Source organism: Lynx canadensis, chromosome A3 (assembly GCF_007474595.2).
Source record: "Lynx canadensis isolate LIC74 chromosome A3, mLynCan4.pri.v2, whole genome shotgun sequence".
Lineage (NCBI taxonomy): Eukaryota > Metazoa > Chordata > Mammalia > Carnivora > Felidae > Lynx > Lynx canadensis.
The window spans coordinates 72,036,924-72,061,176 of NC_044305.1; the positions used below are offsets into that span (position 1 = coordinate 72,036,924).

The 24,253-nt window shown below is 41.9% G+C and overlaps 2 protein-coding genes and 1 non-coding gene across 6 annotated transcripts in view; 1 reads left to right on the forward strand and 2 right to left on the reverse strand.

Moving 5' to 3' along the window:
- The first annotated feature begins 1,046 nt into the window (after positions 1-1,046).
- On the forward strand, positions 1,047-1,201 carry LOC115511397. The gene has a single exon (XR_003968047.1). It is a non-coding gene; the product is annotated as a U12 minor spliceosomal RNA (small nuclear RNA).
- Positions 1,202-3,969: 2,768 nt separating this feature from the next.
- GPR75 (G protein-coupled receptor 75) lies at positions 3,970-5,960 on the reverse strand. The gene is given in 11 exon segments (XM_030310582.1): positions 3,970-4,435; positions 4,437-4,524; positions 4,527-4,586; positions 4,589-4,810; positions 4,813-5,107; positions 5,109-5,132; positions 5,134-5,435; positions 5,438-5,494; positions 5,497-5,689; positions 5,691-5,800; positions 5,803-5,960. Coding segments are annotated over 11 exon segments (1,587 nt in total). The 5' UTR covers positions 5,930-5,960; the 3' UTR covers positions 3,970-4,326.
- An 11,648-nt stretch (positions 5,961-17,608) lies between these two features.
- The window catches only part of PSME4 (proteasome activator subunit 4), a 99,391-nt gene continuing 92,746 nt past the window's right edge, over positions 17,609-24,253 (reverse strand). For all 4 annotated transcript variants that reach the window (XM_030310584.1, XM_030310585.1, XM_030310583.1 and 1 more), the window contains 4 exons: positions 22,656-22,818; positions 20,567-20,700; positions 19,681-19,819; positions 17,609-19,141 (listed from right to left, as the gene is read on the reverse strand). In XM_030310584.1, coding sequence (XP_030166444.1) covers positions 19,685-19,819; positions 20,567-20,700; positions 22,656-22,818 — 432 coding nt within the window. In that variant the 3' untranslated portion in view covers positions 17,609-19,141; positions 19,681-19,684. The remainder of the gene's footprint in view (positions 19,142-19,680; positions 19,820-20,566; positions 20,701-22,655; positions 22,819-24,253) is intronic.

Genomic DNA, 24,253 nt, shown 5'->3' on the forward strand with positions numbered 1-24,253 from the left:
TGAACTGTGAATGAAGAGGGTGGCCTTGAAAGGGGAGACTCCGTACCTGGCCTGGCCAGATTACAGAACTATTACTAAGATGAGCTATAATAACAGTCAGATCTGGAGAGGAACCCAATACTGCCAGCACCCAGAAGTGTTACTTGTCGCCTCAGTATGATCTTCGAAATGAGTGTGACTAACTTGAAAATGAAAAATTGAGGGGCACCTGGGTGACTCATGTTGTGAAGTGTCCGACTCTGGATTTCAGCTCAGTCATGATTTCACTGTTTGTGAGTTTGAGCCCTGCATCGGGCTCCGTGCTGTCAGCACGGATTCTCTGCATGGGATTCTCTCTCTCTCTCTCCCTCTCTCTGCTCCTCCCCTGCTCATGCTCAATCTTTCTTTCTCTAAATAAATAAAACTTAAAAAAAAAAAGAAAAGAAAATGAAACTGGGAACAGGTTTACAGATGCTCATTTTTAGGACCCCAAAACCGAACTGTTTAAGAAGGGTTCTGGGCCTTAACTCTGCAGGACTTCATGCTGCTATTTCTTTGTCAGTGCCCTTCCGTTTCTGCTGCCTCCCCACTTCAGAAAAGACTTATCACCTGGGATCTTGTGAGGGCTTTGCTCCTGGATGTAGAGTTGCTAACCAAGAAACTACTCACAATATTAGTTTCAAAGAAGGGTCCTTCAATTGTTTATCAAGGGACCATAACTGTGTTTTCCTTTAGCTTATACACACCATATATACCACCAATTCTAAGAAATGCACTTTTGCTTTTGGCTTTCAGCAGGAAGGAGGCAAAGGTGCAGCTGTCTTAGGTCATCCTGAATCTGGGTTCACCTAACACCAGCCACCTTCACCATGCCACCTAAGTTTGACCCCAACAAGACCAAGTCATATACCTTGTGGGGAAGTTGTTGCCACGTCTGCCCTGGCCGAGAAGACAGGCTCCCTGGGTCTGTCTCCAAAAATGGTTGGTGCTGACATCATCAAGGGAATGAGTGATTGGAAGGGTCTGAAGATTACAGTGAAACTGACCATTCAGAACAGACAGGCCCTATGCCTTAAACTTATGAGTAAAAAAAAATAACGATTCAGGGTGATGCCTGAATCTTCACTGCTAATGTGAGACGAGACAAATTTTTAAGTGGGTAAAAGTCACCCTAAAGTGACCCACCTACTTCAAGGGATGCCTGGGAATCATGATCTTCCCATAAAAAAACAACAAACAAAAAAAAACAAGAACAACACCACCACACAGGCCCAAATTGAAGTGGTACCTTCTGCTTCTGCCCTGATTATTAAAGCCCTCAAGAAATTGCTAAGAGATAGAAAGAGGCAGAAAAACATTAAGTACAGGGGAAATACCACTTTTGATGAGACTGTCAACATTGCCTGACAGATGCAGCATCGACCATGAGCCAGAGAACTATCTGGAACCATTAAAGAGATCCTGAGGACTCAGGATGCCTGGCTAGCTCAGTCAGGGGAGCATGCGACTCTTGATCTTGACTCTTGATCATGTAGGGGTTCCAGCCCAAGGTTGGGCATAGAGCTGACTTAAAAAAAAACAAAAACAAAAACCCACAAGTATTTCATCTCTTAAGGAAGAGAATGCTGAGGGTTAACACATTGTTATCCATTGTGCAATAATCATCACTACTTTTCTCTGATAGTTTTCAAATGATTGGACAGGAAAGTCATAGTACTGCAATCTGATGTTCAGAAATGTTAGGATTTTCAATACTTTTATTTTCCAAACATTATTTTTTAAAAGAACATTAAAAGCATCAGAATACAAATCTGGCCTAAAGGTTAACATCAGAACAGTTATAAAATGTTTGAAATACATCACATACTTTGCATCACAGTAAAGCATCAAGAGAACTAATTAATATACCCTGCTAATAATTAGTCACATTCAGCTGAGTGCTCATTATTTTTAGTTCTCAGGTTAGCCCTTATAGAGAAGTATATATATATCTATATATATATCTATTTTTATAAATAGATATATATGTAACTTGTGAAGAGATAAGTTTTATCTATCTCTGTATCTCCACACAGATACAGAGATACATGTGGAGAAGGCTAAGAATCTAGCCCAACATGTATTTCATGCAAGTTAAATCAATAATTTCTTGATGAGCATACAGAGAAAGAACACCTCATATGCACATGCTTATTTTCTTTATATTATAACTTTTACCTCCCAAAGATGGGTCATCTCAAACTCAAAGGTCACACAAGAAAACCTGACATTTTAAATTTTACAAGTAGAAATTACTTTTAAAAAATCTTTTATTGAATCACACTGGAAATGCCTAGCCAAAAAAGAGATACATACCTTAAAAAGTCTTAACCAAGAAGTGTCTTCTTGATTAATGTTATTAATTATAAAGCTGTTTGGCTTATTGGAATAAATACCCAGTTCTAAATTAAGACAAAAGTCTCATTCCTAATTTTCCACAATTCTTCAAATGACCTTGGGAAAGGATATTGGATTTCTTAGTGCTTTTTAAAAAGGGTAATATATTACCTGGTTAGTATATTACTTAATCTTGTGGGAATATTAATAAATGAAAACAGTGTTGTATTAAACATATAAAAGTATAACTGAAATAGGTTATAGTGATTTTCAAAAATAGCATTCAATTACAAACAAGAAAAAATGTGACAGAGTAGAGGTTTTCTCTTCTGTTATAAAATTTAATAACAAAAACAAAGGAAGAAAGGGAGAGAAGGAAGGGAAGGACAAAGTTCTAAAAGGCGAATTTAAAAACAAAGTAAAACCCATATCTCATACTCAGATCTCAGAAATAGAATGGCTGGTGGGTGCTGGAAGGCGAGAGGTGTTGGACAAGGCTGCACAGTTCCAGCTGAGCATCTGTTCTGTGTCCCAACCCCCCTTCCCCAAGGAATCTTGTATGTGGGAAAGGCCTGGAGAGGGAGCTATAAACTGGATACCTTTCAAAACAACAAAGTTCCTTCCAATCTGCAATAACATTCTTGACTATAACAATTTTCCTCTAAAGATAGGTTTTGGATCTTGATGCTCGTCTGGAGGTTTGGCAGCTATAGTTCCGAAATTGAAGCGAGTTCAAATGCTAACTCTATAATGAAAATGTTTTTACATAAAAATATGAATTTACAGTTGTTATGCTAGGAATCACAGGGTACGTAATAAAATTAGCATAAGGTATAGAAATACTTCATCTAGTTTTCCTTTACTGCCCATGTCCAAGATTAATGGAGAGAATAACACGATTAGTTTGAAAACAGATTGTCTTAAGAATTTTTCTACCATAGTGATACATAAACAAGGACAAAAAAAAAAAAAAAAAAAAAAAGATTTCCAAACACTGGGATACTCTGTTAGGTTGTTAACAAACCATCCTTACAGAGAAGGAACAAGTCAAACGAAATACTCCCATTGTCATTCTTACAGCTTCTTAAGCAATGATAAAGATCTTCTAACACACAATGCAGTTCAGATTGCTTCCCACATCACCACAACCCTGATTGAGATGACCACCGTTAGTGCCCATGCACCCAGAAATCACATTCCTCCACTACAGGCCTGTCCTCTTCACCAAGGGCTCTCGGGAAGATCATGCCAAAATAGAATAAGGCGTTTTCAGCAAGCAAACAGATTTCTTTTTAAAAAGCGTTATAGCTAATCAACTCACACAAAATAATGTCTATAATAAGAAATGGTAATAATCATAATACTGTATTCTTGGCTGACCGTCTTATGAAAGGAAAGTACTTAATGCCTGTGTGGTCTTGGGTAAAGGTAATTATAGATAATATATTTCTGATTTTCTGCTTTGACAATGTATTATTTATTCAAATAAGCCTGCTACCAAAAAAGTGTATTGCTCCCCATTTCAAACACATTACAGAATCAAATTGACAGTTCAATTAATAAAAATTCGCCTCAGTGAAGATCATACCTTCATATTGTTAAAAAAAATCCAACTCAGGTATACTTTGAAGGCCCGGAACACTGACTCAATGATCGTAATCAGTCCATTCTCCTTCAATACATTAGCGTGATCATTCCTGGCATCTATTTAAAAGTTTAGTACAAAAGATCGGAGCGCAGGTCAGGGTAAAAAATCTAAATAATACATTTTACATCAAATCTTAAAAGGTCAAGAAACCACAAAGCAAATCAATAGGTGCTTATACTTCAGACAGAAGAAAATCAGAACTGCCAACTGTTCCGCTGGATCTGAAGTTTTCATCTACCACGGGTCTCACAGAAATGGGGAAAAAATCAAATAGTATCAGAAACAAAAAAACAGTTTCTGCAAGAGTCTCAGCCTCCACGAGCCTAAACAGAGGGCACTGGAATCTGCTTGGCCGACGTGCTGTCATATTCTTGCATTAAATCATTAGTGGTGTGATAGTGCATGGCAATATATGAACTAGCAAATCCAAAGAGTTACTGGCTGCAAGTTATGCGGACTGCTCTCCTCCTGGGAGGGGCTGCTGTTGTAAATGCTGTAGTAGGGTTCAATCCGAGTGTTGATGGGGTGGAGCTGCTCTGACCATAGTGCTGGTGTCCAGCAGAGATCTTGGGACTGACCACACTTCCTTCGAATGACTTGGGCCACAAGCCTGGTCCACAAATTTCTTCTGGGGCTTTGGAGACAACATGTAGGCAGAGTTTGTTTCATGATGGGAGGATTTGTTTCTGTTGATTTCCAGGTTCCCCTTTCCCATGGCTCGAAGTCGAGTCTTCTGTTTGCAGCAGAAAAAACCCAGGCCCACGTACTGGAGGCACCAGAGCACTTTCCTCCTCAGCCCTGAGCTGTCCGAGAATATATAAAAGGGTTTAATCCTGATTTGAAAAATATAAGGGTAAATCCAAAGAGTTCAAACTGGTAAAGGATGAAGCTCCCATTGCTGGAAAGGACCACCTGCACTAAGGAAATCCCAGTGTGAAGACAGCACACCAGGACGGAGAGCACGATAATCACACAGGTGACCACCGCTTTGGAATCCTTAGCCGTGGAGAGATGACAGCAGAGACCAGCTGGAGCCGGTGGCCCCCGGAGTTGGCATCTGGTTAAGACTCTGGTGTATCCATGGGTCTGAACGTGCTGCAGTTTTGTTGTAATTCTGGTTCCTGTAGAGAGGCCGGCATGGTGCACTGGATGGGATCTCCACCCCCCTTTCCAGGGGCCCCCATGAAAGGCTGTGGTCTGGAAGCATCTACTGTGATCACAGGGGGGCACTTTCTGACTTGAGCATTTTTCCGCAGTGTCTGAGCGATCATGATGTAAGAGGACAGATACCACAGCGACACAACAGGTGAGTCGATCACATACAGAGACAAAATGGCTCTCCCTTCTCCGGCCATCAGACTGGACATGGGAAGGCAGAGGTGGGACTTGCTGGTTTTCAGGGTGCCCAAGGTGGCAAGAGTGAAACTGGTGGCCAGAGAAGCAGAGTGAGGAGCAGGGTGCAGGGAAAGGAGGCTGTGCGATTGGGCTGCTCCCCAACACCATGCGGAGCCGGTGCAGGGCAATCACTGCCACGGTCTTGAGGGACATGATTATGAAGCCTGAACTGGTGAGATGGAAGGTGAAGCAGAAAGCATCTGGGATACTACTGGCTGAGCTGAAGAACAACACAAAGGTGAACATGGGGGCTGTCACTCCACAGATGAAGAGGTCACAGAAGGACAGGTTTCAGGATCATGAAATCAAAGTTGGTTCTGAATTTCCTGAAAGCTGGGTCAAAGAAGGACAAGAAGACAATGAAGTTGCCATAAGAGCCCAGGCAGAAGATGACTGCGAGTAGAAAGTGCAGGTTACCAAGGTGGCGGTGTGGATGAGGTCCTGGAGGCCCTCCTGTAGTGTGGTGCTGTTTCCTCCATGGGAGTGACGCACGTGGAGCAAGGTGGTGTTGGGAGGGTCCGTGGAGTTCATCTTCAGAGAGAAGGGACTCTCCCTTCTGTGGGAGGGGAATCAGGGCCTCAACTCACAGGCGAGCGGTATGGGGCAAAAGAGGCCCAGAGCAGAAAAGCCTGCACACAAAAATGCACACCCAGAAACAGAAAGAAATTAATGGAGTAGAGCGATCGCATGATTTTTTACAAGAGTACTAGAATTTGTTTTAGCTCTGACTGATGCATACAAAAAAACATTCTCTGCTCAAAGTCCAACACAGAAAAGACACAAACACCTCAAAATATATTCCTTGGGCTAATGTCAGGTTTCATGGCACAGTGGTTTTGAAATAGTTTAAGCATCACCTGGGGACTTAAAAAAAAAAAAAAAAAAACCAGCAGATTCCTGGCCCCACCCCTTGAGTTTCTGATTGAAGGGTATGCAAATGTTACTTTTAGAAACACTCTGGTGCCAGGACACCAAAGAGATCACTATGTACTTACAGCCTAATGTGGTCAATCAGATGACAGCAGGTGCTGTGGAAGTCAGAGAAGGGGAAGCTAATCCCAACCTGGGGTGGAGGCTGAGAGCAGCTGCAGGGAGTGATGGTGAGGAGCTTGCTGGGGGTCAGGAGCAGGGCAGGGATGGAGGGGCAGACAGGGTGAGATTACGGGAGTAGGTCTCACAGCATGTGTTTAGGTTACAGGTCAGATGGCATTGCTGAAGTATACTGTGGCCCCTTATAGAACTCCACAAATCACTAACAAGTACTATTTCTTTCCCTAGGAACACGCTTTATTTTCCATTGTTTATAATTTTTCTCCCTGCTGGTAATTTCTTGGCCATCTCCCTCCCTTTCACTGGAAAAAACTTTGTGTAGGACTACATTTGAGAGGGGAAAATGAAAGCATTGTATTTGAGATTAAAAGGTACAAAGCACCCTTTTGTAAACTCTAACCTTCTATACAAAGGTGAATTGTTATTCAACAGCAATATCGTCATGATCAAACAGGAGGCACATGCCCATTCATGCCTTCATTTACTCAGTTTACATTATCATGTGCAGACTGTATGCCAGCTTTATGCTAGGTGCTGTGGGTAAAAAGATGAGTAAGACCCAGCCTCTGCTTTATAAGAAAACTTCTTTTTCTTCTTGCTTTTTTATTTTCGACTTTGTTTTGCAATGAGATTTAAAGTACACTCACAGAAATCTTCCGTTGTTCCAAATGTCAAAGCCCTGTGTGGCCTGGTGCCCACTCTGCTCTGAAAGATGCTTCCAGCGGGACAGCTGAAGTTGTTCCTTGGAGACTGGTGCAATGCTCTTGACAACTCAAAGGTATTTGCTTTAATCCAGCATTTAGGAATAAGCAATGGCACTGGGGACGTCCTGGGGTTATATTCGAAATATTTAACCATGAGCTCCAACTGGGTTCCAGAGGCCTCTAGCTGTGCCTGGGATTAACCCTTTGGTTCCTGGATCATGGGCACAGAGGAAGAGGGCACTGGTCCATGAAGGATTACTCGGGGCTCCAAGCAGCAGCTATGAACCTCCTGATACAGAAATGTCTCAGCATTCAGTAGTAGGTATGGCTGTGCCAGTGAGTATGAGACAAATTTCAGTCCTGAGGAGATCCATCTACCTAACAAATGTCCTTCACGAAGGAAGAAGATGGACTCTTTTTCTTCTCAATGGTCAAATAGTACAGACCATGACAATATGATGAATTTCTTCACTGGCAAGGGAGACCAGCTTTCTTATACTTTCCTTATAAAAGTTCCATGAGACAAAAATATAAATCCCAACCACTTGTTTCTTGATGATTAAAATTAAAACATAATAATGGATGGCTTTATTGTTTTCACTTACAGACCAGGTGCCTGTTTCTGAATCCTTTTTGATAGCTGTGAGGTAAGAAAAAGACAACCTTTTGCTACTTGTTTTTGCATTGTTAATTGGACTGGAGTTAGCTGATGAAAAGAGAAGTAGAAAACTCAACTTGAGGAGGCAGAAAGATGCCCAGGAGGGTTTCCTCTTTGGAGGTAGGGGAGCAAACAGGAGCGAAGAGGGAAGCAGGAATTTGGAATGAAAGCACTTGGAACTGATGTTCAGAGAAATACCGAGTGAGTGGCTAAAAACGAAGAAGAGGGGTGATGGAAATTATGAAGATCACAGGCTAGGAGACATCTGGAAAGGGAACTGTCAAAGGGAAAATGGGATGATGAAGCACCAATATTGGTCAAGGATAAGAGGCAGGAGGAAAAAAAAAAAGATTTGGAGTAGTTGAGGACCAACTTCCACTTTCTGCACAGTTATAATTTTTTCAATCAATTTAACATTTTTCAGTAGGTTTTCTTTCAAAGATTTTTTTTTTAACGTTTATTCATTTTTGAGAGAGGACAGAGTGTGAGGGGGGAGGGGTTAGAGAGAGGGAGACACGAATCCTAAGCAGGCTTCAGGCTCTGGGCTGTCAGCACAGGGCCCGACGCAGGGCTCGAACCCACGAACTGTGAGATCATGACCTGAGCTGAAGTCGGATGCTTACCTGACTGAGCCACCCAGGCGTCCATCAGTAGATTTTTTAAAAAAAGAAAATTCTAGGTCAGGGATATAATTGTCAGTGTTCATTATTAGTATGTTAACTTTATCAAGTGCTTATGATATGTCAGGCACTGTTTTCAAGGCTCCATGATATTAATTTCTCGAATCTTCACAGCAACCCTGAGTATAACATATCCCTGTTTTACAGATAAGGAAACTTGAGTTGGAGACAGTGCTCCACCTTAAAGTGGTAGGGCATGGATTTGAACCTAAGCTGACATTTGTCACCACCACGCTCAACTCAATGTTCAACTCAACGTAACAAGAAAGAAATCAAGGGAGGTTGGCTGCCTAGAAGATAATCATAGCAGCTATCACTTCTTGGGTCATTATCATACATATCAGCAGCTCTACATAAGCTATCACACTTTATTTCACTCTCAGTATAGACCTATGAAGTAGGTATCACAATCCCTTCCGGACTCAAAGTTCCTGGAGCCCAAAATAGGGACACACACACACACTTCTGTGTAACTCTTTGGCAAGGTTGATAATTACACTTCTGGTATAAAGTAATTATAAACCATTCCCAGATAGTTAGGGGGGGAAAAAAAAGAAGGGAATGTGAGGCTGGGAAGAAAAGGAAAAACATAACAGAAATAAAGGTTTTTGCAGAGAAACCTTAGGAGCAATAAAGGAAACAAAGGAAAAGTAAGCCCACTTCTGGGACTTTTAAGAAAGGGGAGGCTGGAATCACAATTTGGAATGAAGTTATGATGGTAGCACTATAAAACTCAGTGATTTGAGGATGGGGGTAATGAAATTTGTTACTCCTAAATATTAAAAATTACCAATGTTCTTTTCAGTGCACGCATACCAGCTACTTTATTTCTGGGACCATAAGTAAATGATGAAAGTCAGAAAATCAGAAAAATTTTAAGTTAGAGCACCAGTCTTACGCAGGCATTTTAGCCACAGTTGGACAGAATAAATTCACATCCATGTGCATCTTGTTACAACTAAGGAGGGGGGATCCTAAGCAAGGACTAGTTAAACGAAATTTTTTGTACCATAGCAATGATTTCTCATTAAGCTGTGTGAAGAGTCTCTGATAATCTACTGTGCTAACTTAATACTTTAGTACGTATGAAAGCATTTGTATGAGCTTTACAAGTTAGCTCCTGGCCTGGATTCTTCCAATTCATTTTTTTTTTCTCATATAAATTTGTCATAATGCCTTAAATTCTTCGAGGACAGCATCTTCACGGTCTCTCACAGAGAGCAAGATTCTGTACTATTATTAGACCCATTGTATTTGTACAGATCAGGAAAACCTCAAGGAAGTTAGATGACTTGCCCAAGGTCACTAGATTCAAGGCAGATTTATTGATTTCGGAGGACCCCCTCTTTCTCCCCAGGTGAACTACCTCTTGAAGCCTGAGCAGCTGACAGGCTGGGGCAGGGTCAGTGGATGAGGGAGACGGGGAGGCTATGGAGAGCCCCCAGTCTGGGGTGCTCTGGGAGGCTGCCGGGAAGGGAGGTGGGCCCCAGCTAGGGACTGGAGATGGGCAGGCGCTCCCTGGGGTGGGAAGGTTGTGGTGAGGAGGGCCTAGTTCAGGCCAGCAAGCTTGTAAGAGAATGGGCAGAGGGCTGGTGGGGTGCGGAGGCTCCGGCCAGGAATGGGCGGTGGGGAAAGGGCTCCGCAACCCGGCGGAGCCGGGAGCAGGTAGGCAGGGGCGAGATAGCTTCCCGCAGGCCGCGCCAGGAGGGCAGGTGCGCGGCGGCCGGGCCTGGACCAGCGCAGCCTCGCGCCGCCCTAACCCGCCGTCTTCCCGGGGCCCCGGCCCTCCCGGCCCCGCGCGTCGTCCTCCTCCGGGGCCCGCGGCCTCTCACCTGCCCGGTGGCCGCAGCGCCGCCCCCATCCTCCTCCATCTCGCAGCCCGGACCCCAGCTCCGCCCGCCGCCCGGGACCAGGCTTGGGCTACAGGCATCATCGCCATCGCCGCCGCCGCCGCCGCCGCCTCGCAGCATCCCGGGAGCCGCCGAGCCGGGGGCGCGGGAGGCGCAGTCACGGAGACGCCGAGGGCGCCGCCCCTCCGCCGGACACTCGGGCAGCGGCGCCCGCCTGCCCCCCGCGCCCTCACCGCCTCGCGGGCCCCCTCGTGCCCGGGGGCCGCCCCCGCCCTCCGCCCCCCACGCTGCGCCGCTGCCCGCGCAGGGAGCGCGCTCCAAGGCGGGCGAGGGCTGGCGCGCGGAGGAAGCGGGGGCCCTGGGCTGGGCCGCGGGCAGGGAACGCTGGGGGCTCCGATGGCCTAAGCCGGTGCAGAGCGTGGGCCCGGCGGCTGGCGGGGCTCTCCTCGCGGCCCGGTGCTTCCGAGACGGCCTCCTGGCTCTGGTCGGCGCTGCAGCGAACACTCTGCCTCCTGCATCAACTGGCGTCGTCGTCCAGTTCGGTACTTTGAGACGGAGTTGGCAAATGAAGTCGTTTATAACAATTTAAAATCAAACCAGCTTTCACTTAATGCAAAGAGCCACACAGTTTTTCCCCGTTCTCCTCAGCTACTCAGAGTATTAAGGAATTTACTGAGGGAACTCAGCAAGGGGAGTAACCACTAGGAAACCAAACGCAAGTGAAGAGAGACACCCCTGCAAATGAAATAACCACGCCAAGAAATCGTGGACCTTATTTAATGCAGTGGTGGTGCTACGTGTGCAGCTAATTTTAGTAAGCAACACAGAAACCGATTGTCCCCGTATTCTCTACACCCCCCCTTTCTTAAGTCCACAACACGTCCAAAATAATGAACTCATAAAATGGGTTTAACTTTAGTCTGAGCCATAAGCAGCATTCCGAAGTATGTTTGTCATTCTGGGTACAAAGTAAAGCCAGATAAACCCTTACTCCTTGTGTCCCAGCCTGGGTCATTAGAAACTTACTACTTTTCTCACCCCAGGGGGTACTACGTAGAAATAGAGAACACTACTTGAATGCCCTTTCCTTCATCCTGGTGCCAGAAACCCAGAAAACTTGGTTCAAGGTAAACTTAGAATACTGCTACTGAAGTCTCTATTTTGGCTAGCAGTTTATCTTTTTAAACAGAAACGGTTGGGTACTAAAAAGTACTAAAGAATTTGATTTAGGTGGAGAACATCTTCCCCAGTATCCTGTACTTTCATCAAGAGAAAAACAACAGAACTGGATAATTTATGAAGTAGACATTCAGTCCAAGAGTTGACTATGCTATTGAATTGTTCAGAAATAACTTCACAGAAATTTCCAATTAATTCCCACATAATACTCTACTCCACTCCCCAACCACTTGTAATGCAGTTCTATGTTGTCAGCTATGATGAACTTGGGCCAGAGAAATAAGCAATCAAAAAAAGACCCGTTAGTATTTCGAGTGAGAATTCTAACCAAAGTTATAGTCCTCTCCATATGAATTAGCTACTGAATAAATAACTGCCAGCTGATTTCCAGGCATCTGGCCATAGAAAAGGAGATTATAATAGGTTTGGGCTGGAAGGCAGCCATCAATTACACCTTTGCGAGAAATTATACTGAAAAAAAAAAATTCCCAAGTTGTAAAGGATTCTAAAGAGGAAATCAGGAACTAATTAGTACCATCAGCAAGGCTAAAGCTACTAGAATTATGGCTATAAAATGTACCAGCCAACAGTGCCAAATGAACAGAAGCTCAGTAGTAAAAAACCGAAAATCTGCAAATGCACTAACAGGACTATGTTAAAGTATGAATGGGCTATCAATTTGCAGGGAAACCATCATTCTAGTACCATTATTGGCAATACAAATTGATACATGTGCAGGTGAAGGAAAATATATCACAGCAATTACAATGTCTAGATTTTTGACATCAAAATGTACTCCTTACAATGTATCCTGAGGAAATACTTGAAAAAAGTTTTAAGCATGAAGTTATGAAAATATTCATGGCAATATAATTTGTAGTAAAGAAAACTGAAAACCTTGATGTTCAACAATGGGGAAAAATATTCAAAGCAATTATAGTAACAAGACAATGGTCTTTGTGCACAAAACTATGAAGACTATGTAGAAAAAGTTGATTTTTCAGTAAAACCAAATTCCTCAGTAATCCTCTCTGGCCACACTACTAATCACAGTTTTGCAATCTAAAGGGCTTGGCTAAATAAACATTAAAAAAAAAACACACACACACACAAAATCCCCCCCAAAAACGTTAAGAAAACACATAGGGGGGACCTGGGTGGAGGTCAGGTTGATCTCACAGTTGGTGCGTTTGAGCCCCCACCTCAATCTCTGCTGACAGCTCAGAGCCTGGAGCCTTTTTTGGATTCTGTGTCTCCTCTTCCAGCCCTGCTCGTGCTCTCTCTCAAAAATAAACATAAATAAATAAATAAATAAATACATAAATACATAAATACATAAATAAATGGCTTGACAATACCAAGTATCAGAGTATTTGAAAACTGCTTTCTCATCCTATTATTTTTTTCACTGAAACTTTCATTCCTTCACATTAAGAGACTAGGTAGGTAAATTTTCTTAAATTTTGAAACACAATTTAATAAATAAATAAATAAATAAATAAATAAATAAATAAATAAAGGGCTTGACAATACCAAGTATCAGAGTATTTGAAAACTGCTTTCTCATCCTATTATTTTTTTCACTGAAACTTTCATTCCTTCACATTAAGAGACTAGGTGGGTAAATTTTCTTAAATTTTCAAACACAATTTACAAAGTCTTTGTTTTTATTATTTGAGAGACAGCGAGCGCGTGCACACAAGCGGACGCAAAGAGGGAGAGTATCTCCACTCTGAGCGCAATATGGCGCTGGATCCCATGACCCCGGGATCATGACCGGAACTGAAAATTAAGAGTCGGAGGCTCAACCGACTGAGCCACCCAGGCGCCCTGAAGACTTTTTCAAAGGATCCATAAACAACTAGATTATTAGCCATTAAAACCTCACTTTTCACCACTCAACCCCTTCCCCACCTAGAAACCTACCTTCACTCTCTTCCACTCCGAAACCGCAGTGACTTCTCAACTTTGGTCTGCTTTTGCCTCCCTTAACACCGTTCCTGCTCTGTGCACCATACATTTAGGAACTACCTTGGACAACAGTTTCAGATCATGATCTCCTGGTTTGTGGGCTCCAGCCCCAAATTGGGCTCTCTGCTAACCCACCCGGAGCCTGGAGCCTGCTTGTGATTCTGTGTCTCCCTTTCTCTTTGCCCCTCCCCCACTTGTGCTGTCTCTCAAAAACCAACAATGCCCTCCCCCACCCCCCCCAAAAAAACAGTAGCCACTTGCCCTTTTGTCTCCCCCATCCCTTTCATTCTTGAGGCCACTGGTAGAAAATGTAAGGAATTAGATAATTCACAGTATAACCAGACTGGGGTATCAAGGTAATAAGCAACACCTATATCTTTTATCATGACACGGGGCAAATGTTGGACACTCAGATTAAAAAATCCTGTTTTGGGGGTGCCAGGGTGGCTCAGTCGGTTGAGCGTCCGACTTTGGCTCGGGTCATCATCTCACGGCTGGTGGCTTTGAGCCCCACGACTCGCTCTGCGCTGACAGGTCGGGGCCTGGAGGCTGCTTCGGATTCTGTGTCTCCCTCTCTCCCTGCTCCTCCCCTGCTCACACTCTGTCTCTCTCTCAAAAATAAATGAAGATTAAAAAATTAAAAAAAAAATCCTGTTTTTAGGTCTATGGCAGGCCATAAAAATCGTCGCAAGAGGTTTTCAATTCTGATGCACAACTGAAATATTATGGCGATTTTATTTTTTTAAATTATTTTTTTTTAACGTTTATTTTTGAGACAGAGACAGAGCACGAATGGGGGAGGGTCAGAGAGAGGGAGACACAGAATCTGAAACAGGCTCCAGGCTCTGAGCTGTCAGCACAGAGCCCTACGCGGGGCTCGAACTCACTGACGGTGAAATCATGACCTGAGCCGAAGTCAGCCGCTTAACCAACTGAGCCACCAGGCGCCCCCATTATGGTGATTTTAAAAGATATTGACGCCTGTGTCCAACCAGAGAAATTCTGATTCAGGATGCCACAGTGGGTGCCCAGAACTTTTATTTTTTAAAGTTCCTACTTTATAGAAAGGGAAGGAAAACTTCCAGACTCATTCTATGAGGCCAGTATTACTTTGATTCCTGAACCAGACAGAGACCCAGTAAAAAAAGAGAACTACAGGCCAATATCCCTGATGAATATGGATGCAAAAATTCTCAAGTAAGATACTAGCAAATCGAATGCAACAGCATATAAAAAGAATTATTCACCATGATCAAGTGGGATTCATTCCTGGGATGCAGGGCTGGTTCAACATTCGCAAATCAATCAACGTGATACATCACATTAATAAAAGATAAGAACCATATGATCCTGTCAATCGATGCAGAAAAGGCCTTTGACAAAATTCAGCACCCTTTCTTAATAAAAACCCTTCAGGAAGTCGGGATAGAAGGAACATACTTAAACATCATAAAAGCCATTTATGAAAAGCCCACAGCTAACATCATCCTCAATGGGGAAAAACTGAGAGCCTTTTCCCTGAGATCAGGAACACGACAGGGGTGTCCACTCTCACCGCTGTTGTTTAACATAGTGTTGGAAGTTCTAGCATCAGCCATCAGACAACAAAAGGAAATCAAAGGCATCCAAATTGGCAAAGATGAAGTCAAGCTTTCACTTTTTGCAGATGACATGATACTATACATGGAAAATCCGATAGACTCCACCAAAAGTCTGCTAGAACTGATACATGAATTCAGCAAAGTCTCAGGATACGAAATCAATGTACAGAAATCAGTTGTATTCTTATACACCAATAATGAAGCAACAGAAAGACAAATAAAGAAACTGATCCCATTCACAATTGCACCAAGAAGCATAAAATACCTAGGAATAAATCTAACCAAAGATGTAAAAGATCTATATGCTCAACACTATAGAAAGCTTATGAAGGTAATTGAAGATATAAAGAAATGGAAAGACATTCCCTGCTCATGGATTGGAAGAATAAATATTGTCAAAATGTCAATACTACCCAAAGCTATCTACACATTCATTGCAATCCCAATCAAAACTGCACCAGCATTCTTCTCGAAACTAGAACAAGCAATCCTAAAATTCGTATGGAACCACAAAAGGCCCCGAATAGCCAAAGGAATTTTGAAGAAGACAAAAGCAGGAGGCATCACAATTCCAGACTTTAGCCTCAACTACAAAGCTGTAATCATCAAGACAGCATAGTATTGGCACAAAAACAGACACATAGACCAATGGAATAGAATAGAAACCCCAGAACTAGACCCACAAACGTATGGCCAACTAATCTTTGACAAAGCAGGAAAGAACATCCAATGGAAAAAAGACAGCCTCTTTAACAAATGGTGCTGGGAGAACTGGACAGCAACATGCAGAAGGTTGAAACTAGATCACTTTCTCACACCATTCACAAAAATAAACTCAAAATGGATAAAGGACCTGGATGTGAGACAGGAAACCATCAAAACCCTAGAGGAGAAAGCAGGAAAAGACCTCTCTGACCTCAGCTGTAGCAATCTCTTACTTGACACATCTCCAAAGCAAGGGAATTAAAAGCAAAAATGAATTACTGGGACCTTATGAAGATAAAAAGCTTCTGCACAGCAAAGGAAACAACCAACAAAACTAAAAGGCAACCAACGGAATGGGAAAAGATATTTGCAAATGACATATCGGACAAAGGGCTAGTATCCAAAATCTATAAAGAGCTCACCAAACTCCACACCCGAAAAACAAATAACCCAGTGAAGAAATGGGCAGAAAACATGAATAGACACTTCTCTAAAGAAGACATCCGGATGGCCAACAGGCACATGAAAAGATGCTCAACGTCGCTCCTCATCAGGGAAATACAAATCAAAACCACACTCAGGTATCACCTCACGCCAGTCAGAGTGGCCAAAATGAACAAATCAGGAGACTATAGATGCTGGAGAGGATGTGGAGAAACGGGAACCCTCTTGCACTGTTGGTGGGAATGCAAACTGGTGCAGCCACTCTGGAAAACAGTGTGGAGGTTCCTGAAAAAATTAAAAATAGACCTACCCTATGACCCAGCAATAGCACTGCTAGGAATTTACCCAAGGGATACAGGAGTACTGATGCATAGGGGCACTTGTACCCCAATGTTTATAGCAGCACTCTCAACAATAGCCAAATTATGGAAATAGCCTAAATGTCCATCAACTGATGAATGCATAAAGAAATTGTGGTTTATATACACAATGGAGTACTACGTGGCAATGAGAAAGAATGAAATATGGCCCTTTGTAGCAACGTGGATGGAACTGGCGAGTGTGATGCTAAGTGAAATAAGCCATACAGAGAAAGACAGATACCATATGGTTTCACTCTTATGTGGATCCTGAGAAACTTTACAGAAACCCATGGGGGAGGGGAAGGAAAAAAAAAAAGAGGTTAGAGTGGGAGAGAGCCAAAGCATAAGAGACTCTTAAAAACTGAGAACAAACTGAGGGCTGATGGGGGGTGGGAGGGAGGGGAGGGTGGGTGATGGGTATTGAGGAGGGCACCTTTTGGGATGAGCAATGGGTGTTGTATGGAAACCAATTTGACAAATTTCATACATTGAAAAAAAAAATAAAGTTCCTACTTTAGGAACCTTGCTAAGGCATAGTTTCATGCAGCTTGTTTAGAAAAATCTCAAGTGGTTAATATAATGTAAGGCCTCACCATTCAAAGTGTGAGGGCCAGGCATCAATATCATGAGCTAGCAGCATGAATTAAAATTCACATTTTAACAAAATCCCCATGTGATTCTTAGACACATCTAGATCATCAATGATCTAGAACAGACCAGTGCTGCCCAACAGAACTTTCTGTGATAAAAACATTCATCTGTGCTACTCAGTAAGGTAAACTACTAGCCACAAGTGGCCATAGAGGCTGAAGAAATGAAATTTTATTTATATGTAAATAGTCATATGTAGCTATTAGCTACTATACTAGACAGGTCTGGTTTAGGTAATTCATTTTGGTTAGAGGGCATGAATTTATGGATCCAGATCTATGGATGGAAAAGGAATCCATGAGAGTCACTGCCTAGAAAACTGTCTTCTCTTCTTAATGAAGACAAAAGCCAGATGTTAAAAACAATCCATTTATTGGGTTTTAAACTAGTTACACAATTGAAATCATCAGTTTGGCACTACTCTATACAGGGATTAGGCCTGTGTATGCTGACAATTCAATACTATACCGGGACCTCTGCTGTGCTTAGGTCTGTATCGAGTCATTCAGCAAGTAGATACTAAAAAATATACTGTAGTGTTCCTTTAAGGAAGACTGTACAGGGTGTGTTCCAAGATGACATTCACCAACTTGTGAATTACTTTAACCTAGAAGATACCTTGCATTCTATAAACTTGTCACAGGCAAACATGTGGTGTTTGCATTTAAGGATGCACACAAAAAAGTTACATAAAAATCCAGACATTCTAACGATAAGTGAACTCAAACAAAAACCCCACACCTCAGCTTTTGTAACATGAATAGAGAAAATAATTTAAAAACACAAAAAATAGCATTCAATTGGTACAAAAGCCAAAATTTACTATAATAAAGAGCTACATGTGAATCTTTACAAATTAATTACACACAGGTGCTGTGTAAAAGGTTGCATCTGTACAAAGTCTTGCCAATGCTATCTCTACAGTTTATACAGTCTTTTACATCTATATAACATTTATTAAACAAGTCAATTAAATATAAAGACTCAGTCTCTCAACGATTCTGCAGGCAAAAAAAAAAAAGAAGAAGAAAAAAGAAAAAAAAACAAAAAAGAAAGAAAATTACGAAATTTCCACATACACAGCAGTTTTCCATTAGGTGATGTATAACAGTTTTCAAAGAGGGTCCAATAGTATATGCAAAGAATACAGGTAAAAATCAATCAGTCAGGGTTTTTGTTGTTGTTGTTGTTTATTTTCAAAATCACACATTGTATACACACACAACAATCAATCAAAAATTTATTCACCAAACCCCCAGTTTTTCAGCAACTGCTCTATCAGCACCAAAAACTCCAGTCTGTAGGAAGAACGTGGACAAAGACTTCACTTCTGTGTCTTGGTGGAGTGATCCATCAGGTCCTTGGTTAGGCTCCAAACTTGGCTCTCTTTTACTTCCCTCTTCATGGCTCTCCAGACCCAAGGCTCTCAGGCTTTGATTTATGGCCCGCAGCCCTACTACCATCTACACCCAACAGCCATTTGGAAAAAATTCAAAATAATTTGAGATGAGTGAAATGACAGGACCTGTATTACAGACAGGTATTCTCCATTACAAGTAAATTGTTTCTTAATGATTTCCTAGACTCTGTTTGTTCTTGGATGCCATGATCATATTGGGTAATTATTTCTAGTCTGAGACACTGTGGCTTTGTCAGATGCCTCAAAGAAAAAGTGTTCAGTATTCTGGAGATACTTCCAGACAAGTTAGGTAATCAAATGGCAGCTGAGAGCCTGTGGAACGTAGACTAATGAGACTAAACACAGAAACCACCAAACCGATGAGAGCTCAGCAGAGGCGGGGTTTAAAAACCTGCAGAGGGCCACCACAGATGGTACCTGAGGATCTGGAATTTTTGATGAAAAGAGCTTGAAGTGAGGACTACTCATCTGTATCAGGGAGGAAAAAAATTTCAGTTAGACAACAGAACATGCAAGAAGTGAGATTTTCTTTATTCTTCTTATCCCAGTGGAAAGGTTTCTGGGTTCTCATCTTTAATTCAGGATGAAAACAAAAAACAAAAAACAAAAAACTTAAGAATACAGATGAAATGTTCTCATAATTGTACAGTACCTAAGGTCCTTGGGGCAACCCAGAGTGCCTAGGCCCCACGCAGGACGCAAGTAAGAACACAATTTCTCTTAACTAACCATTCCCAGGCTACTGAGCCTTCTCATTTATAAAGGTCCAAAAGCAGTCACATCAATTCTCTGCTTAATACCCGAAGCAGAGAAACAAGGAAGAATTTTCTGGAAACTTACTTCCACTGGTGATAGCAAAAGTCATATATATATTTTAAATCTAAACAGTGACATCTAAGAATGTCAGAAAAAGGAAAAAACTTAGGAACACCTACTTCCCAATCACCAAACCAATGACATCTGCCTGGGGATGCCAGACTTCTTTAATCTCAATTTTGCTGACTCACCCTTCTATGCATAATAGCATGGTGACACAAGGAGATCGGTGAGAACAAGCAGCTGGTCATCTGTGAATTGCTGTTTGTGTTCTTGCCAGTTGTCATGGTGCGTCCTTCGGAAATTGGATAAGGTCTTTTTTACAGTCATCTGTAGAGTAGGCAACCCACACACATTTTATTTTAACCTCTGAAAAACTAGGATAACTAGTTTAGGATAGTTATGTGTTTAGGATACATATGTGTTTAGTTATCCTAGTTAGTGTTTAGGATAACTAAGTAAAGATCCCTCTAGACTTCAGATCTCACACTTAACTGAGTGCTGCAAAACTAACAAGCCAAATGGAACTTGGCAAAGCCACCAAGCTCACTTCTTTAAAACTATGAGCTGCACTTTAGGACAAGCCCCTGGAACTTACACCGCATGATTAAACCAGTTTGAATATACACCTACATCTATTTACCAAGGTGAAAAGGACAAAGTCATTGACCTTTTCAGCTATTTAGGTACATAGTTAGTCATGAATACTACCATCACAATTTCCTGTTTAATATTAGCTCCCAGTTAGATACTTCCTAGGTATAAAATGTTAGTGAAGTATAAAGATTAACTATCCAGACAACATTGACAGTATTTTACTTCCACTGAACTGGGAGAGACAGAAGCTACAGTATTTTCCTTGCTACCAAAAGATCTAAAATATACACAAAAGCAAGGCCTCTGCAAGATTTTAATAATCACTGATGAGCAGGCTTAGCCCTGGCAGAGGTAGTAGCAGCAGCAGTTTTATCATAGTTGAAGGTCCAGAGTGAATGGGAAATTATTAGCATAAATGATTTCTTACAAAACATCACTGATATAATATGCATGCAAAGAAACTAACAAGAAAGATTTTACCTCAATAGGCTGCGGATCATTTAGATGTGCACTGAGATTCATAAGGAGCTGTGGCATCCAGGTGGGAACATCATAAGGACTAGAAAGAACACACGCACCGAGTCCTAGCACCCCAGCATGACGTTTGACCAACTCTGCAAAAAAAAACACCACTGTATGTTCCAATATTTACAGGACTCTACTGCACGTGTTACAGTGAAATGAAATTAGTTTTCAATTAAACTAGTGGTTTTCAGGATGCCTGGGCGGCTCAGTCGGTTAAGCGTTTGACTTTGGCTCAGGTCATGATCTCTCGGCTAGTGAGTTTGAGCCCCACGTTGGGCTGTCTGCTGTCAGCTTGGAGCCTGCTTCAGATCCTCTGTACCACCACCACCCCCGGCCCCTCCCCTGCTTGTACACTCTCTCTCAAAAGTAAACATTAAAACACACATACACATACACACACACACACACACACACACACACACACACACACGGCTCTCAGGTGTGCCTGGATGGCTCAGTCAAACATCCGACTTCCCCTCAGGTCATGATCTCATGAGATCAAGCCCTGCATGGGGCTCTGTGCGGACAGTGCAGAGCCTACTTGGGATTCTCTCTCTCTTTGCCCCTCCCCTACTCATACCCTCTCTCTCTTTCTCTCTCTCAAAATAAATAATTAAAAAATATATACATATATAGTTCTCAAGCAAAGCCACTAGAACATACATTGGCATTTTATTGGAAATTGCTATTAGGTAACTATATGACATAATTAAGACTCTCCTGTAATCAGCACTTAGGAGCTTCACATTCCAAGCATGTCCCATAAATCTGATAAGCCTCCTACTTATTAAGAATCTTTCTGGGGCGCCTGGGTGGCGCAGTCAGTTAAGCGTCCGACTTCAGCCAGGTCACGATCTCGCACTCCGTGAGTTCGAGCCCCGCGTCAGGCTCTGGGCTGATGGCTCAGAGCCTGTTTCTGATTCTGTGTCTCCCTCTCTCTCTGCCCCTCCCCCGTTCATGCTCTGTCTCTCTCTGTCCCAAAAATAAATAAACGTTGAAAAAAAAATTAAAAAAAAAAAAAAAAAGAATCTTTCTATATATTTTTCATTCTTCCTGTGACTATGTAGTTAGCAGTCGCAATGTCAGATAGTTCTTTCCAACCATGGTTTTTTTAAAGATTTTATTTTTAAATAGTCTCTATACCCAACATGGAGCTTGAATTTACAACCCTGAGATCAAGAATCACATGCTCCACCGACCAAGCCAGCCAAGTGCCCCACAATCATGTTTAAATGTCTCTTTAAATGTGACATGGTAATCAGATCTGATTCTTTTTTTTTTTTTTAATTTTTTTTTTTCAACGTTTATTTATTTTTGGGACAGAGAGAGACAGAGCATGAACGGGGGAGGGGCAGAGAGAGAGGGAGACACAGAATCGGAAACAGGCTCCAGGCTCTGAGCCATCAGCCCAGAGCCTGACGCGGGGCTCGAACTCCCAGACCGCGAGATCGTGACCTGGCTGAAGTCGGACGCTTAACCGACTGCGCCACCCAGGCGCCCCGAGAGAGGATGAATCTTAAATAGGCTCCACAACCAGCACCAAGCCCAACTTGGGGCTTGATCTCACAATGGTGAGATGCCATCACGACCTGAGTCAAAATCAAGAGTCAGACACTTTACCGACTGAACTACCCAGGCATCCTCAGGTCCCTTTGTACTTATCTCAATTTTTGCTTTTAAATTCCAGGTCTTGCCTTAATAGGCAAAGCTCATTAAAAGCAGGGACAACCTGGGGCGCCTGGGTGGCTCAATCAATTAAGCATCCGACTTCAGCTCAGGTCACGATCTTCCAGTTCGTGAGTTTGAGCCTCGTGTCAGGAAGCCTGCTTCAGATTCTGTGTCTCTCTCTCTCTCTGCCCCTCCCAAACTTGTGCTCCCTCTCTCAAAAATAAACATTGAAAAAAATTATTAAAAAAAAAAAAAAAAAAAAGCAGGGACAACCATTTCCAGTACCCAGGTACATACAAGTATTCAGTAAATATTTGTTAAGTAAGCCTGGTTAATTTCCCAAAGGATATGGGTATTTTTCTACCAGCACAGTTACCTGCAGAAGGAATTGTATCTCCTACAAAACCAGGGTCTCGCTTTCTTTTCTTCGGTAGTTTTGTTTTGCAAAGTTGCTCAAAATGAATCTGCATAGGACTGTCCATGGTCAGGAAATTACATTGTAACAGACCACTTAAGGTGGTAGCAGCCATTTCTCGAACCTGTAGAGATAATCACTTCTTTTAGAGTTGAGATCCTAAATCAAGTGGAATGCTAGGGAGGGTGGTTTCGGAACTGGGCTGGGGGCTTTCCCTGGCATTTGTTTGCAAACTGTGTAAATACTCTCACATGCTATTTCTTAATGGAGACTTCATCAGATCCTCAAGGGGTCTGTGACCTCAAAACGGATGAAAGCATTAGGGTTGCAGAGAGTAACATACAAAATTAAATTTCTCCATAAAGCATTTTCCCATTGACTGACAGTTCTTATCAGGGCTCTATAACTGTTTAAAAGCAGTGCCAGAGCCTAACATTAAAACAAGGTTTTCCTGGAGTCCAGATCTCTAAAATCTACTGCTATTGTTGTTTTCATTGGTAACAGAGATACAGGACAATTTCTGCAATGGGCATATATTGTAGCTACTTCTGTGCAATTTACTTCTTAGGAATCTCACAAGCTTATGTCAGACTACAAACATCGTTTTCAGAAGTGCTAAATGCAGAGTGTATCATTTCAAAGTGGAATGGGAACTCAAGTTTTGTTGAAACAAAAAAGCAGTAAAATGCTATCTTCTCAGATATATCACAAAATTCCTGCTAAATGTTCATAAAGACAGGAAATAATGATTTGAAAAAAAAAACCTGAATATTTTGCTATTTATTGCTTCAAAAGGTTTTGTCTTAAATGTTTTAGTGTTGACAGTTTTTGCATACTTAACATTTTCATCACACTATTAAGTGAATTACATTATAAAATGTTTCACTACTTCATATTCGGTTGCATTATTTCTTTTAATACCATGATTCATTTTTATATCCAACTATTGATTAGAATGCTTTCAACTTCTATTGTGCTAAAAATATTCTTAATTTATGTATATAATTTTTTTCCATATTGTTATGTGTTTTCTTAAGTTGGATCCTAAAAATTGGGATTACTAAATTCCAATGTATGAACAATTTTACTGTGAATTTTGTGGCTATCAGCTGCTTTTCAAAGAGCCAGTGCTAACATACTATGACAGAAGACTAATGTGGAATACTCATTATATATCTTGACAACCCTGTCATCATCATTACACATTCTTTTTTTAAAGTAGGCTCTACACCCAACATGGGGCTTGAACTCACGACCCTGAAATCGAGTTGCATGCTCTACTAAATGAGCCAGCCAGGCACCCCTAAAAGTTTTCCTTTAAATCAATAGTTTTCTTTAAACATTCCTCATTTAGATTATTATAACGTTTTTTCAGTATTATGAGTAGCTGTCACTAATTATTACTGATACTCAATATTCTGTTTTAAAAAATATGACAGAGGTGCCCAGCTGGCTCAGTCAGTGGGTGGAAAACGTGACTCTTGATCTTGGGGCTGTGAGTCCGAGCCCCACACTGGGTTGAGAGATTACTTAAAAAAAAAAAAAAAAAAAATCTTTAG